The sequence below is a fragment of the Rhinatrema bivittatum genome, chromosome 6 (genome assembly GCF_901001135.1).
Source record: "Rhinatrema bivittatum chromosome 6, aRhiBiv1.1, whole genome shotgun sequence".
NCBI lineage: Eukaryota > Metazoa > Chordata > Amphibia > Gymnophiona > Rhinatrematidae > Rhinatrema > Rhinatrema bivittatum.
The window spans coordinates 204,383,081-204,405,102 of NC_042620.1; the positions used below are offsets into that span (position 1 = coordinate 204,383,081).

Sequence of the window (22,022 nt, forward strand, 5' to 3'; positions counted from 1 at the left end):
CAAAATCTAAAGTATCCGTGTAGATGATTTCCCCATCCCAAATCCACCCCTTGGAACGCCTCTTTCTAGTGCGTGTAAACGTACCACACAAAATCGCTTCTGCGTGTACTTTTCTATGCACAACCCTCTGGGTAATTTTCAACAGTCCATTTACATGCATATACCTGTGTTTTCTGTATGTAAATCCTTTTCAAAAAGTCACCCCTCAAAGCTAAATGACTTTGTTATCACAACCAGTTTCTGATCCTTGGGTCAGTCAGAGCTAGAGGTGTTGTGGAGGCAGTGTTCACAACCCCTGGGCGGGAGTCCTAGCTATCGTTCAGCAGCTACTCCAATACACACACCAGGTTTTGGAGATGGCTGTAGTTTGAGGCTCTACACTGAGAAAGCAAAGTTGCCTGGAAACAACTCCGAGAACGGAAAGATAAAAGTCCTCACGTGTGGAGAATCCCTAGCTACAGACAGTCTCTAATTTAAAAAAAAAAAAAAAAAAAAGGAGAAAAGCTATCAGAAAACATTGCAAATGTGCATAAGTGTTTTTGACAGTAACCAAACATTTTCTTTCCTTTTCTTAGTAAGGGTAGTCCGGAAAAATTAAAAATTGGCCCTAGAGGGGATGGAGTTGGGTCTGCACCTCAAACAGACTCCACAGACTGACCAAACTCACTGTTGTGTCAGAAATCCCTATCCAAACATAATGAGATGCGAATGTGTGGCATTGATTTCATGTCGCAGTTTTGCAAATCTCCTCCTTGGAGGCTGATCTCATGTGGATTACCCATGGCTTTAACTCTTGCTGTGCCCTACCAGATTCAGGCCTGCCTGGGAACAAGAGAAGGAAATGCAGATCTGCAAATCAAATAGAAAGACCTCAGTCATTTGTGCATGAAGGCCCGTAATGCCTTATCCTCAAGCCACCCACATCAACATTACATGGATAAAGCTAGGGGAGGATCTGGCTGAACTGACAGACCAGAAGAGAGGAAGACAATGATGTTCTGGAATATTCCAATAATAGATCAAGGAGCACTCAGACAAAGACAAAATAAAATAAAAGTCCGAACAGAATTAAGTCGACATATACCCATTGCACATTAAGCTAACATGATCTGGCATCCTTAAATAGTACAGCGTTATCACACCAAAAGCAGCTCTTTTTTTGTATGGGCCCAGTCTGCAAGCAAGGATCTCCAGGAGCACTGCAGGGTGAAAATATATAAGACATACTATCATAATAAAAATGTGAAATTTAAATTGTATCAGTGTGCTACATTTTACATGCAGAAAAATGTTACATTCTTTTGTCAGAGGTAAAAGCTAGGAATGGGTCCTGGAGGTCATCATCTGTAAAGACCCCCAAATGTGCCAGTCAATGTGACAAAGCATTTATAAGAACATAAGATATGCCATACTGCTTAAAACCATCAAGCCCAGCATCCCAATCCAAGCCACAAGTAGCTGGCAAGTACCCAAACATTAAATAGATCCCATGCAACTAATGCCGGCAACAAGCAGTGACTATTTGCTATTGATTAATAGCAGTTTATGGACTTCTCCTCAAGGAACCTATCCAAACCTTTTTGAAACTCAGCTACTACTGCTTTAACCACATCCCCTGACAATGAATTCCAGAGCTTAATTGTGCATTGAGTGAAAAAGAATTTTCTCAGACATTTATTTAAAAACATTTATTACCCGCCCTTCCTACGTTCAGAGCGGGGTGATTTGTTTTAAATGTGCTACTTACTAACTTCATGGAGTACCCCCTAATCCTTCTATTATCCAAAAGAGTAAATAACCATTTCACATTTATGCGTTCAAGACCTTTCATGATTTTATAGACCTCTATCATATCCCCCCTCTTTTCTCCAAGCTGAACAGCCCTAACCTCTTCCTTTCCTCATAGGGGAGCCATTCCATTCCATTTATCATTTTGGTCGCCCTTCTTTGTACTTTCTCAAGTGCAATTATATCTTTATTTGAGATGTGGCGACCAGAATTGTACACAGTATTCAAGGTGCAGTCTCACCATGAAGCGATACAGAGGCATTATGACATCCTCCTATTTTATTTGCCATTCCCTTCCTAATAATTCCTAGCATTCTGTTTGCTTTTTTGACCACCACAGCACACTGCACCGACAATTTCAATATAATATCAACTATGATGCCCAGATCTTTTTCCTACGTGGTAACTCCTAAAATGGAACCTAACATCGTGTAGATACAGCATGGGTTATTTTTCTCTACATGCATCACCTTGCACTTGGAAAGGCTAATTGAATGTTGGGTCCATAAAAGCAGAGATCACGAATAGGCAGTAATATCTCCTTGGAGCAGATCTCTAATGAGACTTTACCTTGAATATTGAAGCCAATTTTTTCAGAGCCTAGGGTAGATATTCAGAGATACCTTCATATGCCGCCTTTCATTCATCACCATTTTTGCACACTGTATTAGTCTAGGACAAAGTTGGAGTCTTTGCATGTTTAATATTTTTAATTGGACCTACCTAAGAATGATCCAAAGATGTTGAATATCTGAAGAAGAAAGTTATATGGTTTTGAAAACTTATGATTATTACCATCTTTGAATTATTCTTAAATAGGGCCCAATAAACATTATCACAGTTTCAAAGAATCTTAAAGAGTGCAAATGATAGAGCTGACAAGAATAGAGAAGTGATATGAATCATGTTAAGTACAATTCATAATTTAAAAAAACAATTTAAAAATGTATGTATACTATATAATTTTTTAAAAAGTACTTAAACTGAAATTTGTTACAAAAATGAAAATAGAAGAAAAATAGAAAAAACATTCTCTCAACCTATTGTTCTTAGTCTATCCTCTGTCATCTTGTTTATCTTTTCCTAGTTCTCCTCTTTTAAATGTTTCACCTCATTCTCTCTTCCTCCCCTCTCCATCTACTTTCTATACCATCTATTTTCTCTCTTCCATGTCACTTCTCACCATCTTTTTCTTCTAAATCTCTTTTTCCTCCTTGTATTATCACCTGTTCACCTCTGTTCTCCCCTTCCAGCTTTCTCATGATTTTCATTAGTCTATTAGCCTAGCATTTTCTCCTCTTTATCATATTCCTCCAGGTCACTCATTCCCCATTCTCCATCTCACCCCTATTTCTCCTCCTCAGATCCATCTTATCTCTCCAAGCTACCTGTCACTCCTAGTCCCCTATTTCCTTCCATCATAACCCTCTCCTGCTCTCCACAATTTTTTTTCACATCTCATCAACCTCTGCCCCTGCACTTCACCCACTCAGCCTCAGTCCTTCAGCTTTCTGTCTCACACAACTCTCTTTCAAAATCTTCAGCTTATAAATCCTCCATCCAGTTTCCTTTTACACACTTATACACAGCCAGCTTCCTCTCAGGCTAGCTTTCCAGCTCTCTCTCACACCTCATCTCCCCATCCAGCTTCCATTCACTCTTATTTATTTGTCATTATTTGCTGCTTTTATGGATAAGGAATTCACCCAAGGTGGGGTACAACATATTGGAAAAATCTTCGTGGTCACTAGATTGGTAGATGTAGCAGCTTAACCGGTCCAGTCTAAAATAAATGTGGACAGTAAGGTCTAAACCTGAAATGAAAAACCAACATCTCAGCAAGGCCACAGGTTCTTTCAACAAGCTCCAGGCAGTTTATAAAAGTCAGTTGAATGTGATATGGTCACATGGTTTGTATCTCTCTATCATTCTTGCCATGTGGTTTTTATTAGCTAGAGTTTGTGAAGGGCCATTTCTGATAGTCTTTTATAAAGTATATTACAGTAGTCTAACCATGAGGCTACTATGGCATGGGCTACTATGAATAAGTTTTACATAGAAATATGACAACAGAATAAGACTATATGGTCCATCTTGTCTGCCCATCCACAAAACTGCTGAGTTCTACAATCCCTATCACTTGTCCCATGCTTTCCTATACTCAGATACTGTCCTTGACTCTACCACATCCACTAGGAAGCTATTCCATGCATCTGCTCTCTTTCTCTGTGAAGAAATACTTCCATAAATGACTTCTCAGACTACCCCTTTCACTCTCATCCCATGACCCACCCCCCCCCCCCCGTTCCAGAGTTTCCTTTCCATTGAAAGAGACCCACCTTTTCTGCGTTGATATCTCAGAGGTATTTAAATGTTTCCATCATATCTCCCCTAGCCCACCTTTCCTCTACGGTATACATGTTTAGATCTTTAAGTCTGACCATGTTTACATCTTTAACCACTGACCATTTTAGTAGTCACCCTCTGGACAGACTCCATACAATTTATAGCTGTTGAAAGTGTGGGCCTCTAGAACTGTACCCAGGACTTACACAGGGGCAATATCACCTCTTTCTGTTGCCCATTCTTCTCCCTATGCACCCAAACATCTTTCTGGCTTTTTCCATTGCCTTAGCTACCTGTTTGGCCACCTGGAGATGAAGAGATTCTGCTCTTGTTTTGTACATTGAAAAATTTCACTACCTAGGCTGTACCCTTCCTTGAGTTTTTGCAGCCCAAATGCTTAACTTTGCATTTTTTAGGATTAAATCTTAGCTTCCAGACTCTAGATCATTCAAGCTTTGCTAAATCCCTCCTTCTACACCTCCCTAAGCGAGTACCCTGTTTCAGATTTTGGTATTATCTGTAAAAAGACAAATCTTTCCCAATAGCCCTTCTGCAATATCATTTATGAAATGTTAAGAACCAGTCTATGGACAACCCTTGTGGCACACCTCCAATAATGCCCTGCTCTTCGGAGTGAGTTCCATTTACCATAACCTTCTGTCATCTCCCACTCTACCATTTTCTAATTGAGTCAGTCATTTTAGGGCTCATAGGAAGATGCTCAGTTTATTTATAAATCGCCTATGCAGAGCCATGACAGAGGTCTTACAAATCCAAGTACTCTACATCAAACATTATTCCCTGATCCAACTGTCTGGTCACCCAGGCAAAGAAAATGATCAGATTCCTGTGACAAGACCCACCTCTAGTAAAACCATGCTGCCTTGGATCTTGTAATTCTTGGATTCCAGAAACTGCACTATTCTCTGTTTTAGCAAGGATTCCATTAATTTACTCACCACGGTGGATAAAACAAAGGCAATTTCAAAGGAACACTATAAACGTTATATATGACTTACACTATAAACCGTACATGCAAAGACTCAAAGAGTTAAGGAAGTGCTCTCTAAATGACAGGAGGGAAAGGGGAGGGAGATAGGATACAAACATTCAGATATCTAGCAAACTTCATCAAGATATTGGAAACAAAAAGGTGACTGAAAACAAAGGCACAAGGAACAGCATTCAAAAAGTGCAAAAGATCTCAAGAGGAACACATCTGGTAAAGCTGAAAGAGAGACAAGCTAAGAAATTAGGATGATAAATGCACAAGGATTGCTAAAGAAGTATACCAAGGTTACACAACGTTTTTTCAGATATGTCAGAGAAAGGCCACAGATGGAATTGTACAACTGAAAGGTGATGAGAAGTAATGCGTGGAGAGAGACCATGAAAAGCAGAACTGCACAGTTCAGCGTTCACTAAGCATGAACTTGAAAGAGGACTGCTGTGAGTTGACAAGAATACATACTGGAGGGAGGTAGATACCTCACCCTTTATAGAAAAAGAGAATTTGTGTAGAAATAGAAAAACTAAAAGTGGACAAAGCCATGGGGATGAGATACTACATCATGAGGTGCTTGGAGATGGGAGTAGTGCCACAAGACTGGATAAAGGCAGTTGTGGTGCTGCTTCACAAAAGTGGAAGCAGAGAGACGTTTGGAAACTATATGCCAGTTTCTTTTCCCACACTGAGGTAAGGTCAAGAGAGATTCTGCTAAAGGGAAGGATAGTGAACGTTCTACAATCCAGTCAGTTACAGGATCTGAGACAATGTGGTTTTACCAGAGGAAAGTCATGTCAAACAAATCCGGTTGATGTTTTGATTGGGTGACTAGAGGACTAGATCAAGTCTGGGCACTGGATGTGATTTACTTTAATTTCAGCAAAACATTTGATACAGTCCTGTACAGGAGGTTCATGAAAAAATTTAGCAGCCTGGGAGTGGCTCCCAAGATGGTGTAATGGATTAGAATTTGATTGACTAATAGATGACCATGGGTAGTAATAAATGAACATCACTGATGAAAGCAGGGAGATTAATGGTTTGTCTCAGGGATTGGTTCTGGGTGCTTCAGTTCAATATCTTTTTTAGGTACATTGCAAAGGGTTTAGAAGGAAAAAAGGTTTATCTTTTTGCAATGACACTAACATCTGCAACAGAGTGGACACCCCTGAAGGAATAGAGAGAATGGGAAGTGATCTAAGAAAGTTGAGAAGTGGTCAAAGGCTTGACAGTTAAGATTCAAAAGCCAAAAATTGAAAAGTCAAGCAAATGAGATGGCTAAATCCAAAGACACTGTACCTGATAGGGGTAGGGGATGAGAAACCTAGAGGTGATATGTCTCATGATGTGAAGGCAGCATAGCAGTGTGTCAAGATTGTGACCAGCATCAGAGGAATGCTAGGCTGCATAAGAAGAGGTATAGCCTAGCAGGAAAAAGGAGACAATATTCCACAGCAAAAGGTCACCCATGTGTTCAGTTCTGGAGGCCATATCTCAAAAGGGATAGAGAAAGGATAGAAGTGGTCCAGAGAAAGGCAACCACAATGGTGCAGCATCTGCATAAAGACATATGAAATGAGACCTAATACCTGAAAAGTATTAAAAATGTACAAGAAAACAGACTTATTCCAATGCAAAATAAGCTGCAGAAGTAGGGATCATGATCTGAATCTCCAGGGGGGGATAGACTTAGGAATGTCGGGAAATATTTTTTCACGGAAAGGCAATGGATGCCTGGAATGCCCATCAGAGGAAGTGATAAAGAAGATAGAGAAACATAGAAACATGACAGCAAAAAAGATCTTCTGACCTATCTGCTCATCCACACAACTGCTCAACTCTACAATCCCTACCACTCCATCAGATAAGAATAGTAACAGAATTTAAAAGAGCATGGAAAAAAATACAGAGACTCCCTACTGTCAAGAAGATGGAAATGAAGAACCAGAGTACCTTGTGGTAACTTTTTTGCATGGGTGTAACCTGCATGGAGTGGCAGCAGTTACAACCCTAAGCATCTTGCTGAGCAGACCGGATGAGTTATTTTTGTCTTTATCTGTCATCATTTACTATTTATTTACCAAAATGTATAGCCTGCCTTATTGCCAAACACTTGTTCAAGGTGGATAAGAAATTGAAACAGCAACAAAATAAAATATACCAAACATAAAATCAACACAACAAAAATGCTTCGCTGAATAAAAATACTTTTATACCTTTCCTGAGGCCCTTGTAATCAGTCTGCTGCTGCAATCCTACAGGAAGGCTATTCCAGAGGGCGGGGCAACCAAAGAAAACACACGACTGCGGGTACGTTGGAGCCTAGCCGAAGACACCCCCGGAATGCTCAGTAACTGCTGTCCTGAAGAGCGGGATAGTCATATAAACGAGCTATTTCTTTAAAACTCTGGTGCATCAATGTCAAAATCTTTAATTTAGCCCTTTGCTCGATCAGCAGCCAGTGAAGATCTCGTAACATTGGAGAAATATGATCTTTCAAACCACTGCCATCCACCAATTGAGTCACAGCATTTGCAGCAATTGTAAGGCACACACATGACACTTAGGGAGCCTGATATAAAAGGCATTACAATAGTTCATGACCTATAAGACAAAGGAATGTATCAAAGACATAAAATCTTGAATTTCCAAACTAAATTTCAGACAACGCAATTTACGCAGCCTAAAAACCCATTCCTAATCACCTGCCGTAACTGAATCTGCAAGCTAAGGCCTTGAATTATCATTTTGCTATATATATATATAGCAGAAATTGCACCCGAAATAAAAAAGAAAAAAAAAAAAAAAAAAGAGGGCAATTTGTAGAGTTACCACATCGCATAGATAAATACTATCTTGGGACATACACAACCATAGCCATTATCAGGTGGGGAGGGGGGGGAAGAGACAGTGAGAAATTTAATATGGTGAATAGGACTCTCTCTGTATAAGTAGAACTGCAGATGGGCACATTCAACTCAGGGTAGATTGGGGGGGAGTGATGTTCAGAGGAATTAACTGCATATTTGATATGACTGATGAATTTCTATCATTCGAATCAATGAAAGGTACAAGAACAGTTGATTTGTACAATGCATTATACAAATGCATTGATTCAAATAAAAAAATTCATCAGTCATATCAAATTTGCAGTTAATTCCGCTGACTGTGTATGTAACATCACCCCCCCCCCCAATCCATCCTGAGTTGAATGTGTCCATCTACAGTGCTACTTATACAGAGAGAGTCCTAGTCACCCTATTAAAGTCCTCTCTCTCTCTCCTCCCCCCCCCCCCAATAATGGCTACGGTTGTGTGTCACGAAGTCCTTGTTTGTCTGCCAAGATCTTCTATGCTTCTCTTAGGGAGAATAATTTTCAGCAGCACACACAGAACTAAAGTCTGCAGGTATTTTATACCCATACATATTAGCCAGAATTTTCAAAGCGGACTTATACTCAAAAGTCCGCTTTGAAAATTCCTGGTTGTGCCAGTACGTGCATGGACATGCAGGCAGGAAGTTACATCTTCTCCTGAGCAGGTGTAACTTTCTGTATGCATATTTATACACATCTAAAAATATAAAAGTATGCACATAAATGCTTTTCCCGCCCCATCTCCAACCCCCTATGAGGCCAATATTCAAATACTACATATCCGGCTAAGTGGCACCACTGAATATCCAGTTAGGATCAGTGGGTGCCACTTTGCCAGATAAATCAGGGGTGAGGAATGGGTACAACAGGGAGGAGTTGAGTTAGCCGGATTAGTTACCTAGCTACTATAACTCCAATATTCAGAATTAGTCAATTTATCCGGCTAACCCTGGTCGAGCCACAGGGCTGTCCTAATGTTAGCTGGATAAACTTATTTGGTTAATTTTAAGATAGCCGGGTATTTTCAGCGGCGCTTCCGCACCACTGAATATACAGCACTAGTTAGCCGGATACGTTTATCCAGTGGCTGAATATGGACTTCTACGCGTGCAGGGAAAAGTGAGTATGGTTTACACATACTTTTCCATACACCTTTGTCAGAAAGTGGGGAGTTTATGCGCATAAGCCCTTTAAAAAATGACCTCCTCGTTGTTTCTACAGGGTGTGTATGATACATGCATTGGACTTCCAGTTAGAACCCTGCTTGCCATTGTAGATGTGGAGGAGTAGCCTAGTTGGTTAGAGCATTGGGCTATGAACCAGGGAAGCCAGAATTCAAATCTCTCTGCTGCTCCTTGTGACCTTGGGTAACTCACTTGACTCTCCATTGCCTCAGGTCCAAACTTAGGGGGTCATTGATCAAGCTGGGATGGGGTGTGATTTTTATGGGAAAGGGAGGGGTTTGGGGAGGGGATAGGAAGGTGGCTGTATTCCTGCATGACTTTAAATTTAATTTTTTACTTTTGCCTCTACTGGGCCACCTCTAGAGAGGGGGGTTCTAGGAAAATCCCCGCTCACCCCCAAGGGGGATTTATTTTTATTTTTGGTGGGGTGGGGGGGGAGATAAATTTTCGGCTACATGGGCCTTTAAATATCCCGGGAGCATCAGGACGTGTGTTAGCATCCCGATGCTCCACAGGAAAATATCTACACCTCCTCAATTTTTGTTAAATTAATACAGCCTCCCTTATTTTTGGCAAGCTGAATTATTTTATTAGCATAAGATTACATAAGTATTAGCTGCCTTGCATGCATTTCAAAAGTTTTTGCAAAAGTGCGGGCAAAACAGTTAATTTCAATAGGGGGCAGATTTACAAGAAAAAAAAAAAGTGTGATATCACTTGCTAAAAATTGTTTATACCCTTATCGTAGTTTAGTGAATCTACCCCTTAGATTGTGAGTCCACGAGACAGGGAAGTACCTACAGTACCTGAATAAAATCCACTTTGAAGGGGTTGACAGATGGAATATAAATCAAATAAATAAACAAAATGTTTCCCCCTAAGAAATGAACTCCAATGCAGCAGCTTGTAGTGGAGGCCCAGCTTCCCTGTCTTCCTTCTGCATCTGCCATGAGGAGGTGGGTTAAGATCTTGCATTACCAGGGGATTGCACCCATCCATTTAAAGGGATTAGGGTTAGACCCAGACTTGTATGCCAGAGAAGTGATGTCATTCTTCTGCTGCTCAAGCTTAACATCCCTGCCCAGGTATTCACAGCATTTAATGCCTTCACATGACTTTCAAGGTAAATCCTCCTCTCAAGCTGGCTCCTTTCTCACAGCCACCAAACCCAGGCAGTTGCCATCACTAACTAGGTTTGACAGAAAAAGCGATAGCAGCTGCTATTTCAACATTGGCCTATTTTAAGCCATTGCTGCTGAGGATCTCCATCCCACAGGACAGATAGACTGTGTCTGGAAACTTGCTGCTTTAAGCCCAGTGACCTGAGGACACCCCAAAGAGAACAAATGCTGAGAATGGCATTCAGTTTGGTCTTTCTTCACAAAATTCCCTTGTTCAGGGGTTGTCTGTGGGAGGTTTGTGAAATATTTTAAAACTTTTATGTTGTGTTTGATCCGATGGTTATATTTTGCGATGATGTTAAAGTGTTTTATTTCTGTATGTATTGTACTTTTGAAATTACTTGTACACTGCTTTGTGTGGTCTGTTTTTAAAACCAGGAGGACAGGATAAAAAGGGAAATAAGATAAATCGATAGAAATTATGCCACTGTAAAAGTATTTGCCATTAACTTTGTGTTTTTTAACATCATTGCTACCCAATTATGAATATCTCTTGCAACATCAAAATATTTCAGTCTGTAAGCGGATAGAATATAGCACAGCTCCCCAGCAATGGCAGAAGTGCTAGGCCCGGGTCATGACCAGCTGCTACCGTGATCCGGGCAGAAGAGCTTACAGATTGAAGGTTTCAGGAGGGCGATAGGGAAACCAGAGAAGGGGTACATAAATATTACAAATGTGGAAGCAGGGAGTGGGTTGGGGGAGGGTGCAGGCCAACCTCTTCTTTTTTAATGTATTTAATCTTTTCAAAAGGGTTGTGCATGGGGATGCTTGGCCCCGTAAGGCTCTTGCCATAGTGTGGTGGGGAGGGATGCTGTTATTCAAGCCACAAGCTTCTCTTTTTTTTTTTTTTTTAGTGCTGCAGCACCACTTCACCAGCTATATCTTTTTAAATACAGGGGGTTTCAAAACGATGGACCCAATTTCAAAGCAATATATTTTCACGATGGGTCTATCGTTTTGAAACACCCTGTATATCTGGTTAAGGCTAACAATTAACTGGCTAACTGTAGCTAGATTTCTTTATATCTAACCAACAATACTTAAAAACTATCCAGTTTTGTTTAAAAGCTTATCCAGCTACAGTTAGCCATATAAATATAATGAGGGATATTCAGTGGGACGTTTGTCACACTAAACATCACAGATAACTTATCCAGCTATCTTTAGCTGAGTAGGTTATCCATTTTCCAGATTTTTGAGTGCTGGCTTCAAAATATATAAGGCACAATACAAAATAAATCTGGCAATAAGACCAAAAGAAGAAGCAAAAGAATTAGAAAAGAGGTCAGCAGATAGAAATGGAGAATCTAGATATCACTGCTGCTGTAAACCTGCCTTTAATCAAGCACCTGATTAATGCAAAAGGATGGAAGACAAAACCTGTAACAAGTACTGGACTAAAATCTCCTTATTATGTGAGGTAAGCCAGTCATTCTCGTTTTATGTACAGTATATGAGTACGGGGCCTTCTCAGGAGCTCTGCCTGGAACACCTTCTCACTGAAAACATAAGGAAGATGGTTTCAGCCATGCAAAACAACATAAGCACAGATGGCTCTAATCACTTCAGCAAACATTTTAAAAAAAACCAAAACCATAATGGCTTAAAAATCCAAGCCCTACACCTTGGAACTCAATCATATCACATATAAATATAAATAGGTAGACAATCCCTTGCCAGAACAAGTAAGCCAAAGGTCCCTACCAGTCTGACAACCCATAGGACCCTCACAAAGGGGTGCAGCTGTGCCACACAGGCAAGGAACGTAAAGCTTTAATGTTATTTCTGGCACGGGACTTTATACCAATTTCTTAAGGATCAGATATCGCCTCCTCTTCACTAATTTAAGGCCCGCTCACAGCAAATCAACACCATTGTGAACTGATTGTATATACCTCGAGGCAGGCATTACGCTGAAACATGATCATGTTGGGTTATGCTATTTTATTGTAGATTCATTTTTATTAATACTGAATAAATATTGTGACTGTGATATTCAGAGTTTTTATCTTGCAGGGTTTATTTTTTTTATTATGTTTCAGTGTGTGTCCTTTCAGTTCTGTTCTGTAGTTCTACATGTATCACTCTAGTACTTTGATAACTTTGATTGGCCCAATGGAAATATAATGTAAAGAAATTGTGCTATACAAGTTTTCAGGACCACCAAGATATGCAGCAGGGCCACTGCTGCTTCTAGACTTCTGCATGAGAGACTCAGTCACACGTGTCACCCGAGTCTAGGGCTGAACAACAATGATCTAAACCTACGCTTTTGAAAGGTTTCCAATAATAAATACATTTCACTGCCAAATTCTACAGAACTGCCACAAACTGAACATGCAATTCACATTTTCATAAACAGAATTTCAAATACATGGATGCTAAACCTTTTTATGGCTTTAAGCATCTGTTTCTTTCAGCCAACTCTTTTTCTAATTTCAGCTATGAGATTCAGAACCATCTGATGTTCCCACACATAATTTGCCAAACCTTTTAAGTCTCTTTGACAAAGCATAAAGAGTCACTGAAAATGTACAAATTTTTTTTTTAATAATTTAAGTAAAATCTCACCATTCTGGGGTTGGTGCTAGTCTATAAGCTATGCCAGCATGGTCCCAGACCTGGGGCTCCCAGCTGACACCAACATCTGGGAACCCCAGACAGGGGCAGCTCAAGGCAATCTGCTGCCTGAGATGAGGGATAAGATTGCACTCCGTCCTCCCCAAGGCTCAGGGTAGGTCAATTCACCGAGGGAGCCAAGTTGGCAGGTGTCCCCATAGAGCCTGGCCCTTAATGCTGGACAAGGGGAGGGGAAGCAGGGGTCAGGGTTCCCAGAGGCATGGCAGATAGAAATATTATCACTGCCACACTCCTGGGAGCCCTACCACCTGCTTCCCACCCTTCTCCAGCATCTGCACCCCCTGGGGATGTGGGAAATGGTGTGGCGTACTCTCTCAGGGCCAGTGCAACAGGTATTACGTGCCCTAGGTGAATCTTACAGCCTCGCGCCACCCCCAGCTGGCCAGCCCTCCTCACACACAATTAAATATTATGCATTTATTGTAAATTTATTACAAAGCACTTCTCTGTCCCAAAAAGAGAGATTTCACATGTAAAAGGACAAAGTACAGTCTTTGGAGGTGAAAATATCACTTGCAACATGATGTATATTTACACGCTCTGCTGTGTTGCCAACCAAAACATCTTGTAAAAAGACATTTGGAACCCATATGTTATTAAGCCTATTGTAAAGCATGTTGGATGTGGGCTTGGCCCTCAAAAAGTCAAGAGTTGAGGTGAAATTTCATTTTACCTGTGAATTTCTTTTCCTTGAGTCCTGCTATACCAATCCAGACAAGTGGGTTATCATCACCTACTAGAAGATGGAGACAAAGGAATCACCCTTTTCCAGTGATATCATCACTTGGAATATAGGCCTGGATTTATCAAAATGCGATAAGTATCGCATGCGATAGTAAAAGGGACATGTTTTATGCTAATATACAGTTTATTGCAATTACCTATGCAAAGAGCTAAGTTAGCACAAATTGTGATAACAGCCATACCTGTTGCAGTTCCTGCATAAATGTCCTCTCCCTAGATAGGTATTTGTATCCCTATGGGAGGCCCACCTAGTAACTCGAAGTGAGGTTTAGGTATTAGTGTAGGGGGTTAGGGGCCACTTTGACATTCAACGTGAGACGTACAAACAAAACAGTGCTCTCTTGTGAAGATTTGATGACCTTCGGAGTGAGGAAACTCACTCCAAGATGATATTTGTGAAAGGTTCTCTCAACTTAGCTTGATGGACTCTCTACCTGGGTAACATCCAGGAATGAGGGATGAATAACTCAATTGTTTGCCCCTTGCGTAGGGAAAGCCACAAAGCAAAGAGAAGCAGACAGCCCTGCTACCTTTGCAGTCCACACTGGCAGCGCCAGCCACCAGCTTGAAGCATCTCAGGCAGCCTCATATTCACCTCCTGTACTGATACTGGTTAGAGGGCCAAGCGGACGACCACAAGCAAACTCTTAAATGTATACATGTGCACAGCAGTATGAACCCAGCGAGACAGTGCATTCAGCACAGGGCTCCTGTTCAGAGGGCATTAAACTATAGGGCCTACATGATGCTTTTAATATAAGCCATGCATGGAGAGCCTGTTTTACTCTCGCATTTACTCTCGCATGCTCATGGAAAAGTACCTGGCCTCAAGACTCTTTGAATAGCTGCAAATCCTGCCATCAAAAAACAGTCTCTTCATGCTGCAGAGATCCCCCACTAAGTGCTGGTTATCCCCATAGCAGCAGTGGCCCCATCCAAATATAACTGGTGGGGAGGGGGAGGCCAGAGGCATTTGACTTCTTAAGAGCAGGCCAGGTTCTGACAGCTGCGGGTCCCACCATGACAGTGAATACTTACTTCTGTCTAGACGGTCTGTCTGTGGCACTGTCGAGAGATCTGACCCAGGCCACGTGGCCAAGGTCCGATCCACCAACACAGTCACATAGCTGGAGCAAGGTCAAGCTGGCACCATTTTGAAAACTGGTGCCGACCGGGCTGGGTGCGAGGGTGCCCCTCAGCCCCAATGCAGGAGCCACTACTAGATCTGAAGGTTCCAGGTGATGTGGGAAGAGGGGAGTCGGGTTTCTGGACCCAAATTTTCTTTTTGCCTCTCGGGGGGGTGAAGGGGGGGGGGGCCAGGCGGCTGGACCCTCATTTTTTTATTTTTCACCTTTTGGGGGTGGGGGTGAGGGGCTGGGACTGGGGCCCTGTTCTTTAATGATAAATTGGGGGGTTCTTGGGGTGCAAGGGGGACTGCCTGGCACTACTTACTCATTTGCTGGCACTTTGGGAGAAGGGATACGAGGGGGGAGGGCCTTAGCCATACAGGCAGCTATTTTCAAAAGTTTTGGCAGTCAGGACCGCCTCAAGACTTTCCTTGATCCATAGGATTGGGTTGTCTTTTTTTTTATTTTTTCCGGCACTTTAAATGTGAGGCAGGAGCCTCAGGACCCATGTTACAGTCCTGGGGCTCCCGCCTCACATTTACCTCTTTGCAAAAAAAGGTGTTATTTTATTGTAGCCAACTGTGATAAAATCCAGCATACTTTTGTTCGCGTCTGGTGCACAAACAAAAGTACGCACGCGCGTAAATTTATAAAATCTACCCCACATCCTCTAACACACCCACACAAATACTCGGTCTCACACACACACACAGATTTGATGTTCACTCACACGCAAACACCATCACTAACACTCAACCACTCAGTTACACACTAACTCATACATGCTAACACACACATATACACTCAGTCGCACACACACTTTCTCACATGCTCACACAGTCACAAACATACATTCTCACATGCTGACACAAAAAAGTTCAGTCACACACACTTTCTCACATACTGACGCACACAATCAGTTGCATACACGCACTAATACACACATACAAATGCTCAGTCGAACACACTTTCTCGCATACCTACTCACATACACAAATCTTCAGTCTCATACACACACTTTCTACACACTGACACATACACACAAATGCTCACATACACACATGCTCAGTCGCACACACCCACACTTTTTCAGCGTTGACTCACTCACACAAATGCTCAAACACAGACACACACATGCTGACTCACACATAATTTTTCACATGCCAACATACACACCCAGTCACACATACATGCTCAGTCTCACATATACGCTTTCTCACATGCTGACTCACACAATCGCTCACACACATTCTCACATGTTGATTCACACAAAAATGCTCAGTCACACTCACACTGGCACACACATAAATGTTAACACATATACACTCTCACAAGCACACACAAATGCTAATTCACACACACAAACGCTCAGCCACACACACACTTTCTCACACACTGACACACACACAAACACTCACTCACACATTCTCTCTTCCCCCATGCCCCTCACCCTACAAAATGAAGAAGGGGCAGCAACTGCCTATGATTTCCTTTTAAAAAAGGTTTTACTCAAATTGGTGGTTAGGGGTTGCAGGCAAAGTCTTGGGATAACAGATTCCCGGAAGATTAATAGGCTGCCTGTTGCTAAGGGAGGTGTCTCTTGCCATAGAAAGGGGCAGGCTTCAAGGCCCTAATATTCTTTAGTTTTGTTGTCTTTTGCTGCAGCCAGAGCAATGAGGAAGTCCGAGGCAAAGGAGCAGAAGGCATATTGCATGGAGCCGGCAGTGAGGCAGCCACAGAAGGCCTCCCACAGGGAGAGGCAGTACCCGAGCCAGTGAGGGGAGGCAGCTGGATTTTTTTTCCCGCCTTCACGGCTGAAGATAGGGGAGAGGGTCTGCTAAAGCAGCGGGAGGTGGACTAGGGAGCCACAGCCTTGGGAAAGGTGCTATGCGAGAGGTGAGGCTGGGAGCCTGGTATTGGTCACATCGGCCCCGCAGGCATGGGGACACAACAACCAACACTAAGCACGTGATTGGCTGGATTGGCCCACCGGGGCATGCCCAAAGAACCAAGAGGTCAATATGCCCACGCAACACAATCACACAAACATACTCAATCACAGAAACATGCTCTCTCACATACAGACAAGCTAAATCAGAGAAACATGCTCTCTTACACATACACGGTAAATCACAGGAATATGCTCTCTCACCCAAGTGCTAAATCACAGAAACATGTTCTCATATACATACAATTCTCTAAGCATAAACTGTTTTACCTTCTAAAACAACTAATATTTTGCCTGTCCCTCCCGACGCAGCCTCGTGGCGAAACATGGGTCCATGTCAGGGGGACCCGCTTTGCATCTTTAACTGCTGTTAAACACACTGTGGAGTTGCCATTTAAAATGAAAACATTACATTTCTAAACCTCGTGTGGACATTTAATTCTTTCCTGCACATTTTTGTGGTTCGCTGAGCTTATTAGCGTGCAGTAGTCCTCCTGTTTGTTGTTTGGTTCATATACATACACACATTAAATCACAAGAACATGCTCTCTCTCTCTCACACACACACACATCTAAATCACAGAAACATGCTCTCAAGCACACACATACTAAATCACAGAAACCAGCTCATCATTCTCACACATATGTTAAATCACAGAAATATGCTCTCTGTCACACACACACAAACACTGGAACATGTTCTCGATTTCTCACGCACATGCTAAATCAAAAGAACATGCTGTCACACACACTAAATTACAGGTACATTCTCTCTCTCACACACACACACACACACAATCACAGGAACACACAGGCTCTCATATACCCTCTCTCTCACACACACCCTAGCAAACATTCCCTCCCACACAGGCTTGCTTTTGGGCACACATTCTCTCTCTCAAACACACAGGCTCTTTCTCCCTCCTTCACACTCCTAGATGCCCTCACACACACATACTTGCTCATGCTATCAGGGTCTCCCCTCTCTACTGGGCCTTTTTCTGGAGGCCCAGCCAGGCCTTTGAATCTTCTCAGGCCATGGCACAATGGGGGTCCCATCAGGGTCCCTTCTGGGTCTTCTTGGGCCATGGTGGGATGTGGCCCTGCAGGGCTTCGGGGTTTTCTTGAGCTGCAGTGACATGGGGCCATGGCAGAGTCTATCTTCTCAGGCAACAGGGGAATAGGATCCACTACAGCCTGCCATACCTCCAGCATCACCATGTGAGTTGTTTTCCTACTGGTGCAGTGTGAAAATTCCACCAGTTTCTCATTAATTTTTAGCAGCTGGTTTGCATGCATACTCAATGTGAAGCAACTGTGGCAGAGGTGCTTTTAGGGGTATATCCTATAATTTTACAACTGCCTCACTATCAGGTCGATACTGTAAGACCGCGGGAGAGCGGACGAACGCCCGCTCTCCCGGCGCGCGCACCGGCCCCTCGCCGGTGCGGGCGATTCAGTATTTAAATGAGGTGACGCGGGAAAAACGGGGAAAAGGAGGCGCTAGGGACACTAGCGCGTCCCTAGCGCCTCCTTTTTGTCAGGAGCGGCGGCTGTCAGCGGGTTTGACAGCCGACGCTCAATTTTGCCGGCGTCGGTTCTCGAGCCCGCTGACAGCCACGGGCTCGGAAACCAGACGCCGGCAAAATTGAGCGTCCGGTTTTCGGCCCGACAGCCGCGGGCCGAATTCAAATTTTTTTTTTTTTACTTTTTTTTTACTTTTGGGGACCTCCGACTTAATATCGCTATGATATTAAGTCGGAGGGTGCACAGAAAAGCAGTTTTTACTGCTTTTCTGTGCACTTTCCTGGCGCCGGAAGAAATTAGTGCCGACCTTTGGGTCGGCGCTAATTTCTTAGAGTAAAATGTGCGGCTTGGCTGCACATTTTACTTACTGGATCCCGCGCGCATACCTAATAGGGCCATCAACATGCATTTGCATGTTGAGGGCGCTATTAGGTGCCGCGGGTGGGCCGCGTGTTTTCCTCCCCTTACTGAATAAGGGGTAAGGGAAAACACGCGTCCAGAGCAGGCTGACAGTGCGCTCCGACGGAGCACACTTTACTGTATCGACCTGTAAAGAACCACCCATGACCCCAGGTCCAGGACTGCACTGGCATAACATCATAAGCTAACATTAGCCCCAGAAATGCAAGTTAATTTTACTTCACCTCTGCACCAGGAGGTGAATGTTTAATTTTTTCCCCAAACAGAACCCAAAGCCAAAAGGGACTCTGCTCTGGGACCAGAGAGCCTCCAACCCACCAATGACCCATCCTCCTACCTACTCTCCACCCACTCACTAGTCTACCCCTCAGCTGAAACTCCATATTTTTTTTTAGATGACCAGCAGGTAACACAGGCGAAAGCATGCTACAGGATAGGTGAGATGGGGGGGGGGGCTATAGGAGCCTTGTAAGGTGGGTGGGAAGGTGGGTTAGTGAGTAGGAGGGAGGGTTATGTATATAGGGGTCGGTTAGTGAATCGGTGGGGGGTTAAGTAAATGGATGGAAGAGGGAGGTTGGAGCAAACCTGGTGCCAGAGCAGATCCCCCTAACTTGGGGATGCCAGGGCAGAGTCCCTCTCGCTCAGAAGATCCTAGGCTGGACCAAAGAGGCTTCAATTCTTTAAAGTTAAAAATGATAGTAAAGTTAAGGAACTTTTTACTACCATTTTCAGCATACCTTTTTACTCCAGTTTCAGTGCACCTTTTGTCTTAGTGCGCTTTTTCTTTAATTCCCCCATGTATTTGCATACTATTTGCTTACTGCCTCAAGAATTAACTTGTTTTTAACATGCAGGTAAACAAATGTGCACTAAATTTTAGCACATATTTTTTACTTATGTTTTATTAGATCAGCCAGTCTGCGATTTATAGGGCTTCCTTCATGGGACCAGAATGGGGATGAGCAAAATAGAGTCACATCTGATAAGAATACATTTTAATTTAGTACAAAGCCCTCCTTGATTTTGTCTTGAATTTGTGATACATTCTAATTTTTATTACCCCCAATATGTCCCCATGAATGCCCTCCCCTCAGTAGTCATTGCACCTCAGTCACATTATTTTGGATCCTTCTTTGTGCCATCAGTTGTCCTGCACAGAGCACGCAGGAAAAAAAAACACACATCGGCTTTGGCTGTGCTCAAAATAACTATACAATAAAGAATATAGGCGGTGCAGGGTCTTGTGAGGACATGGGTCGGGGAGTACAATATTAAACAGATGAACTGACAGAAAAACTGCCAGATGCGAACAAACAGCAGGATAGCACCGAACAGGAAACAGAAGAGGTAAGCAGTCTGGTTATAAAATGGATTTTTTCCCATTTTTGGTATTATCGAATGGGTAAAATGCTTAGTACATTGGTCCCACTGTGGGGAAGGTTTGTGATTCCCCACAGTGGGACCAATGTACTAAGCATTTTACCCATTCGATAATACCAAAAATGGGAAAGCACTACCCTTGACCTTCTCTGTGCAGGAGGGGTCTGTAGCATTACAGGCAACGAGTAAGGTTATTTAATAACCCTGAGGCTTAGGAGAGGCTCTTTGCAGCGCAGGCGGGAGTCTATTTAATGCCACTGTATGGAAGGTTTGTGGCGGTGCTGACAGGAGGAAGGGGTTATATCTAGTACCACTGACTATACAGGAAGTTCCCAGTGGTGCAGAAAGACATTATATTTGATACCAGTGTCACTGCGCTGCAAGCCTGCAGCGGTGAGCACAGGAAACCCCCCTCTGAGCATATTCTTAGACAGCTAAGGACTATTAGCAGCCTCATTGTGGAGAGGAACACGACAGACTGCACGTTCTCTCCGCGCGCGACTCTAGGCCGGTTTAGCATCGCTTTGGTTCGGGCACGAAACCGGAACCACACTCCCACTTGCCACCCGGCACCACCGCCGCCGCCGCAAAAGTTCGGGCATAACGGCCCCGATGCATTTGCATCACTCCAGCAACATTTCCGCTATGTGTCATCAGCACGGCGAAGGCACCACGAAGGGCACTGTGCGCGAGCCCTGCCTCCTTCCCCGGCCGGGACCGCGCTCCCTCAGACTCACCTCCCGGGCGATCTGGTTCAGGGCATCGTCCTCCGCCGTCAGCATCTCCCGGTGCGGCTGCCGCTTCCTGCCCGGCCCTGGGGTGCCCATGTCTGTCCGTCCGTCCCCTCGCTGGCTGATCACCGACCTGCACCCTCAGTGCTCCGTCCCCAGCTTTACAGCACCGCCCGACCGGTCAGGAAGGAGGCACAGGCCGCAGCCCAGCCCGGCGCGTCACTGAGAGGGGAGGGAAAGGAAGAGAAGGGGGGTGGGGAGACGAGAGAGTGAAGATAGAGGAGGGCTGATTGACAGGACAGAAGGGGGGCGATTTGGGTTAAATTGATTGTACTTTAGAGGTTTTTGTTTTCATTTAAAATGAGGATGCCCTGACCTTCAAAAACATATTTCCGAATCCAAACAAAAAAAGTGAAGAGCGTGGGCTGGTGCTTGGAGCCATTAGATTATGATTCAGGGTAGTTCTGGCACATGGGTTAAAGATTCCCCTCTGCCGTTGAATCTCTGTGTAATGAGCAAATGATTTCATTGCTCAGTGCATGCAATATCTAGGGCCGTCTTTAAGGCACATGGCGAAAATTGTTGATGGCCACCTTCCTCCACTCAAATGATCCCCACACATCACATATATTTTTGCAAAATATGCCTACCTTAAGTTTATAGTAAGCAAACCAGGCTGCTATATACCCCTATACAGAAACTACACATAGCAGAATAACTCACCTCGGTCACACATGCAAAACAAAAAGAGACCCTCACCAAATACAGAATAGAGAGACCATAAAGTACAAGTAGAAACATGCAGGCAAAAACTGAACTGGAAATCCAACAAGCCAGACTCTGCATGCAGTACAGCAATGGAAAAACAGAAACACCATTCCTCAAAAAACTTCAAACAATGCAATCAAGAAATATAAAAACATTAATCATAACAGTAAAAACATACTAAGAAAAAGACAAGCAGACCATACAAAAAATTAAACTCATAACATTTTTTTAACTGTACCTAAAAATCAATTGTAAGGTATCTTCGGTTTTCCCTTAAGGAACATACCAATTGACTAGGGAGGTTGTGCAGATAATTGAGGGTTGGGTTTTGGCCCCCCCCCCCCCCCCCCCCCA

At 43.3% G+C, this 22,022-nt stretch overlaps 1 protein-coding gene across 16 annotated transcripts in view; it reads right to left on the reverse strand.

Moving 5' to 3' along the window:
• Positions 1-21,120, reverse strand: part of LRRFIP1 (LRR binding FLII interacting protein 1) — a 359,409-nt gene extending 338,289 nt beyond the window's left edge. For 12 of the 16 annotated variants that reach the window (XM_029606440.1, XM_029606439.1, XM_029606437.1 and 9 more), the window contains exon 1: positions 20,907-21,120. In XM_029606440.1, coding sequence (XP_029462300.1) covers positions 20,907-20,996 — 90 coding nt within the window. In that variant the 5' untranslated portion in view covers positions 20,997-21,120. The remainder of the gene's footprint in view (positions 1-20,906) is intronic. The other 4 variants (XM_029606445.1, XM_029606442.1, XM_029606446.1 and 1 more) reach the window with 3 other exon arrangements.
• Positions 21,121-22,022: the final 902 nt, after the last annotated feature.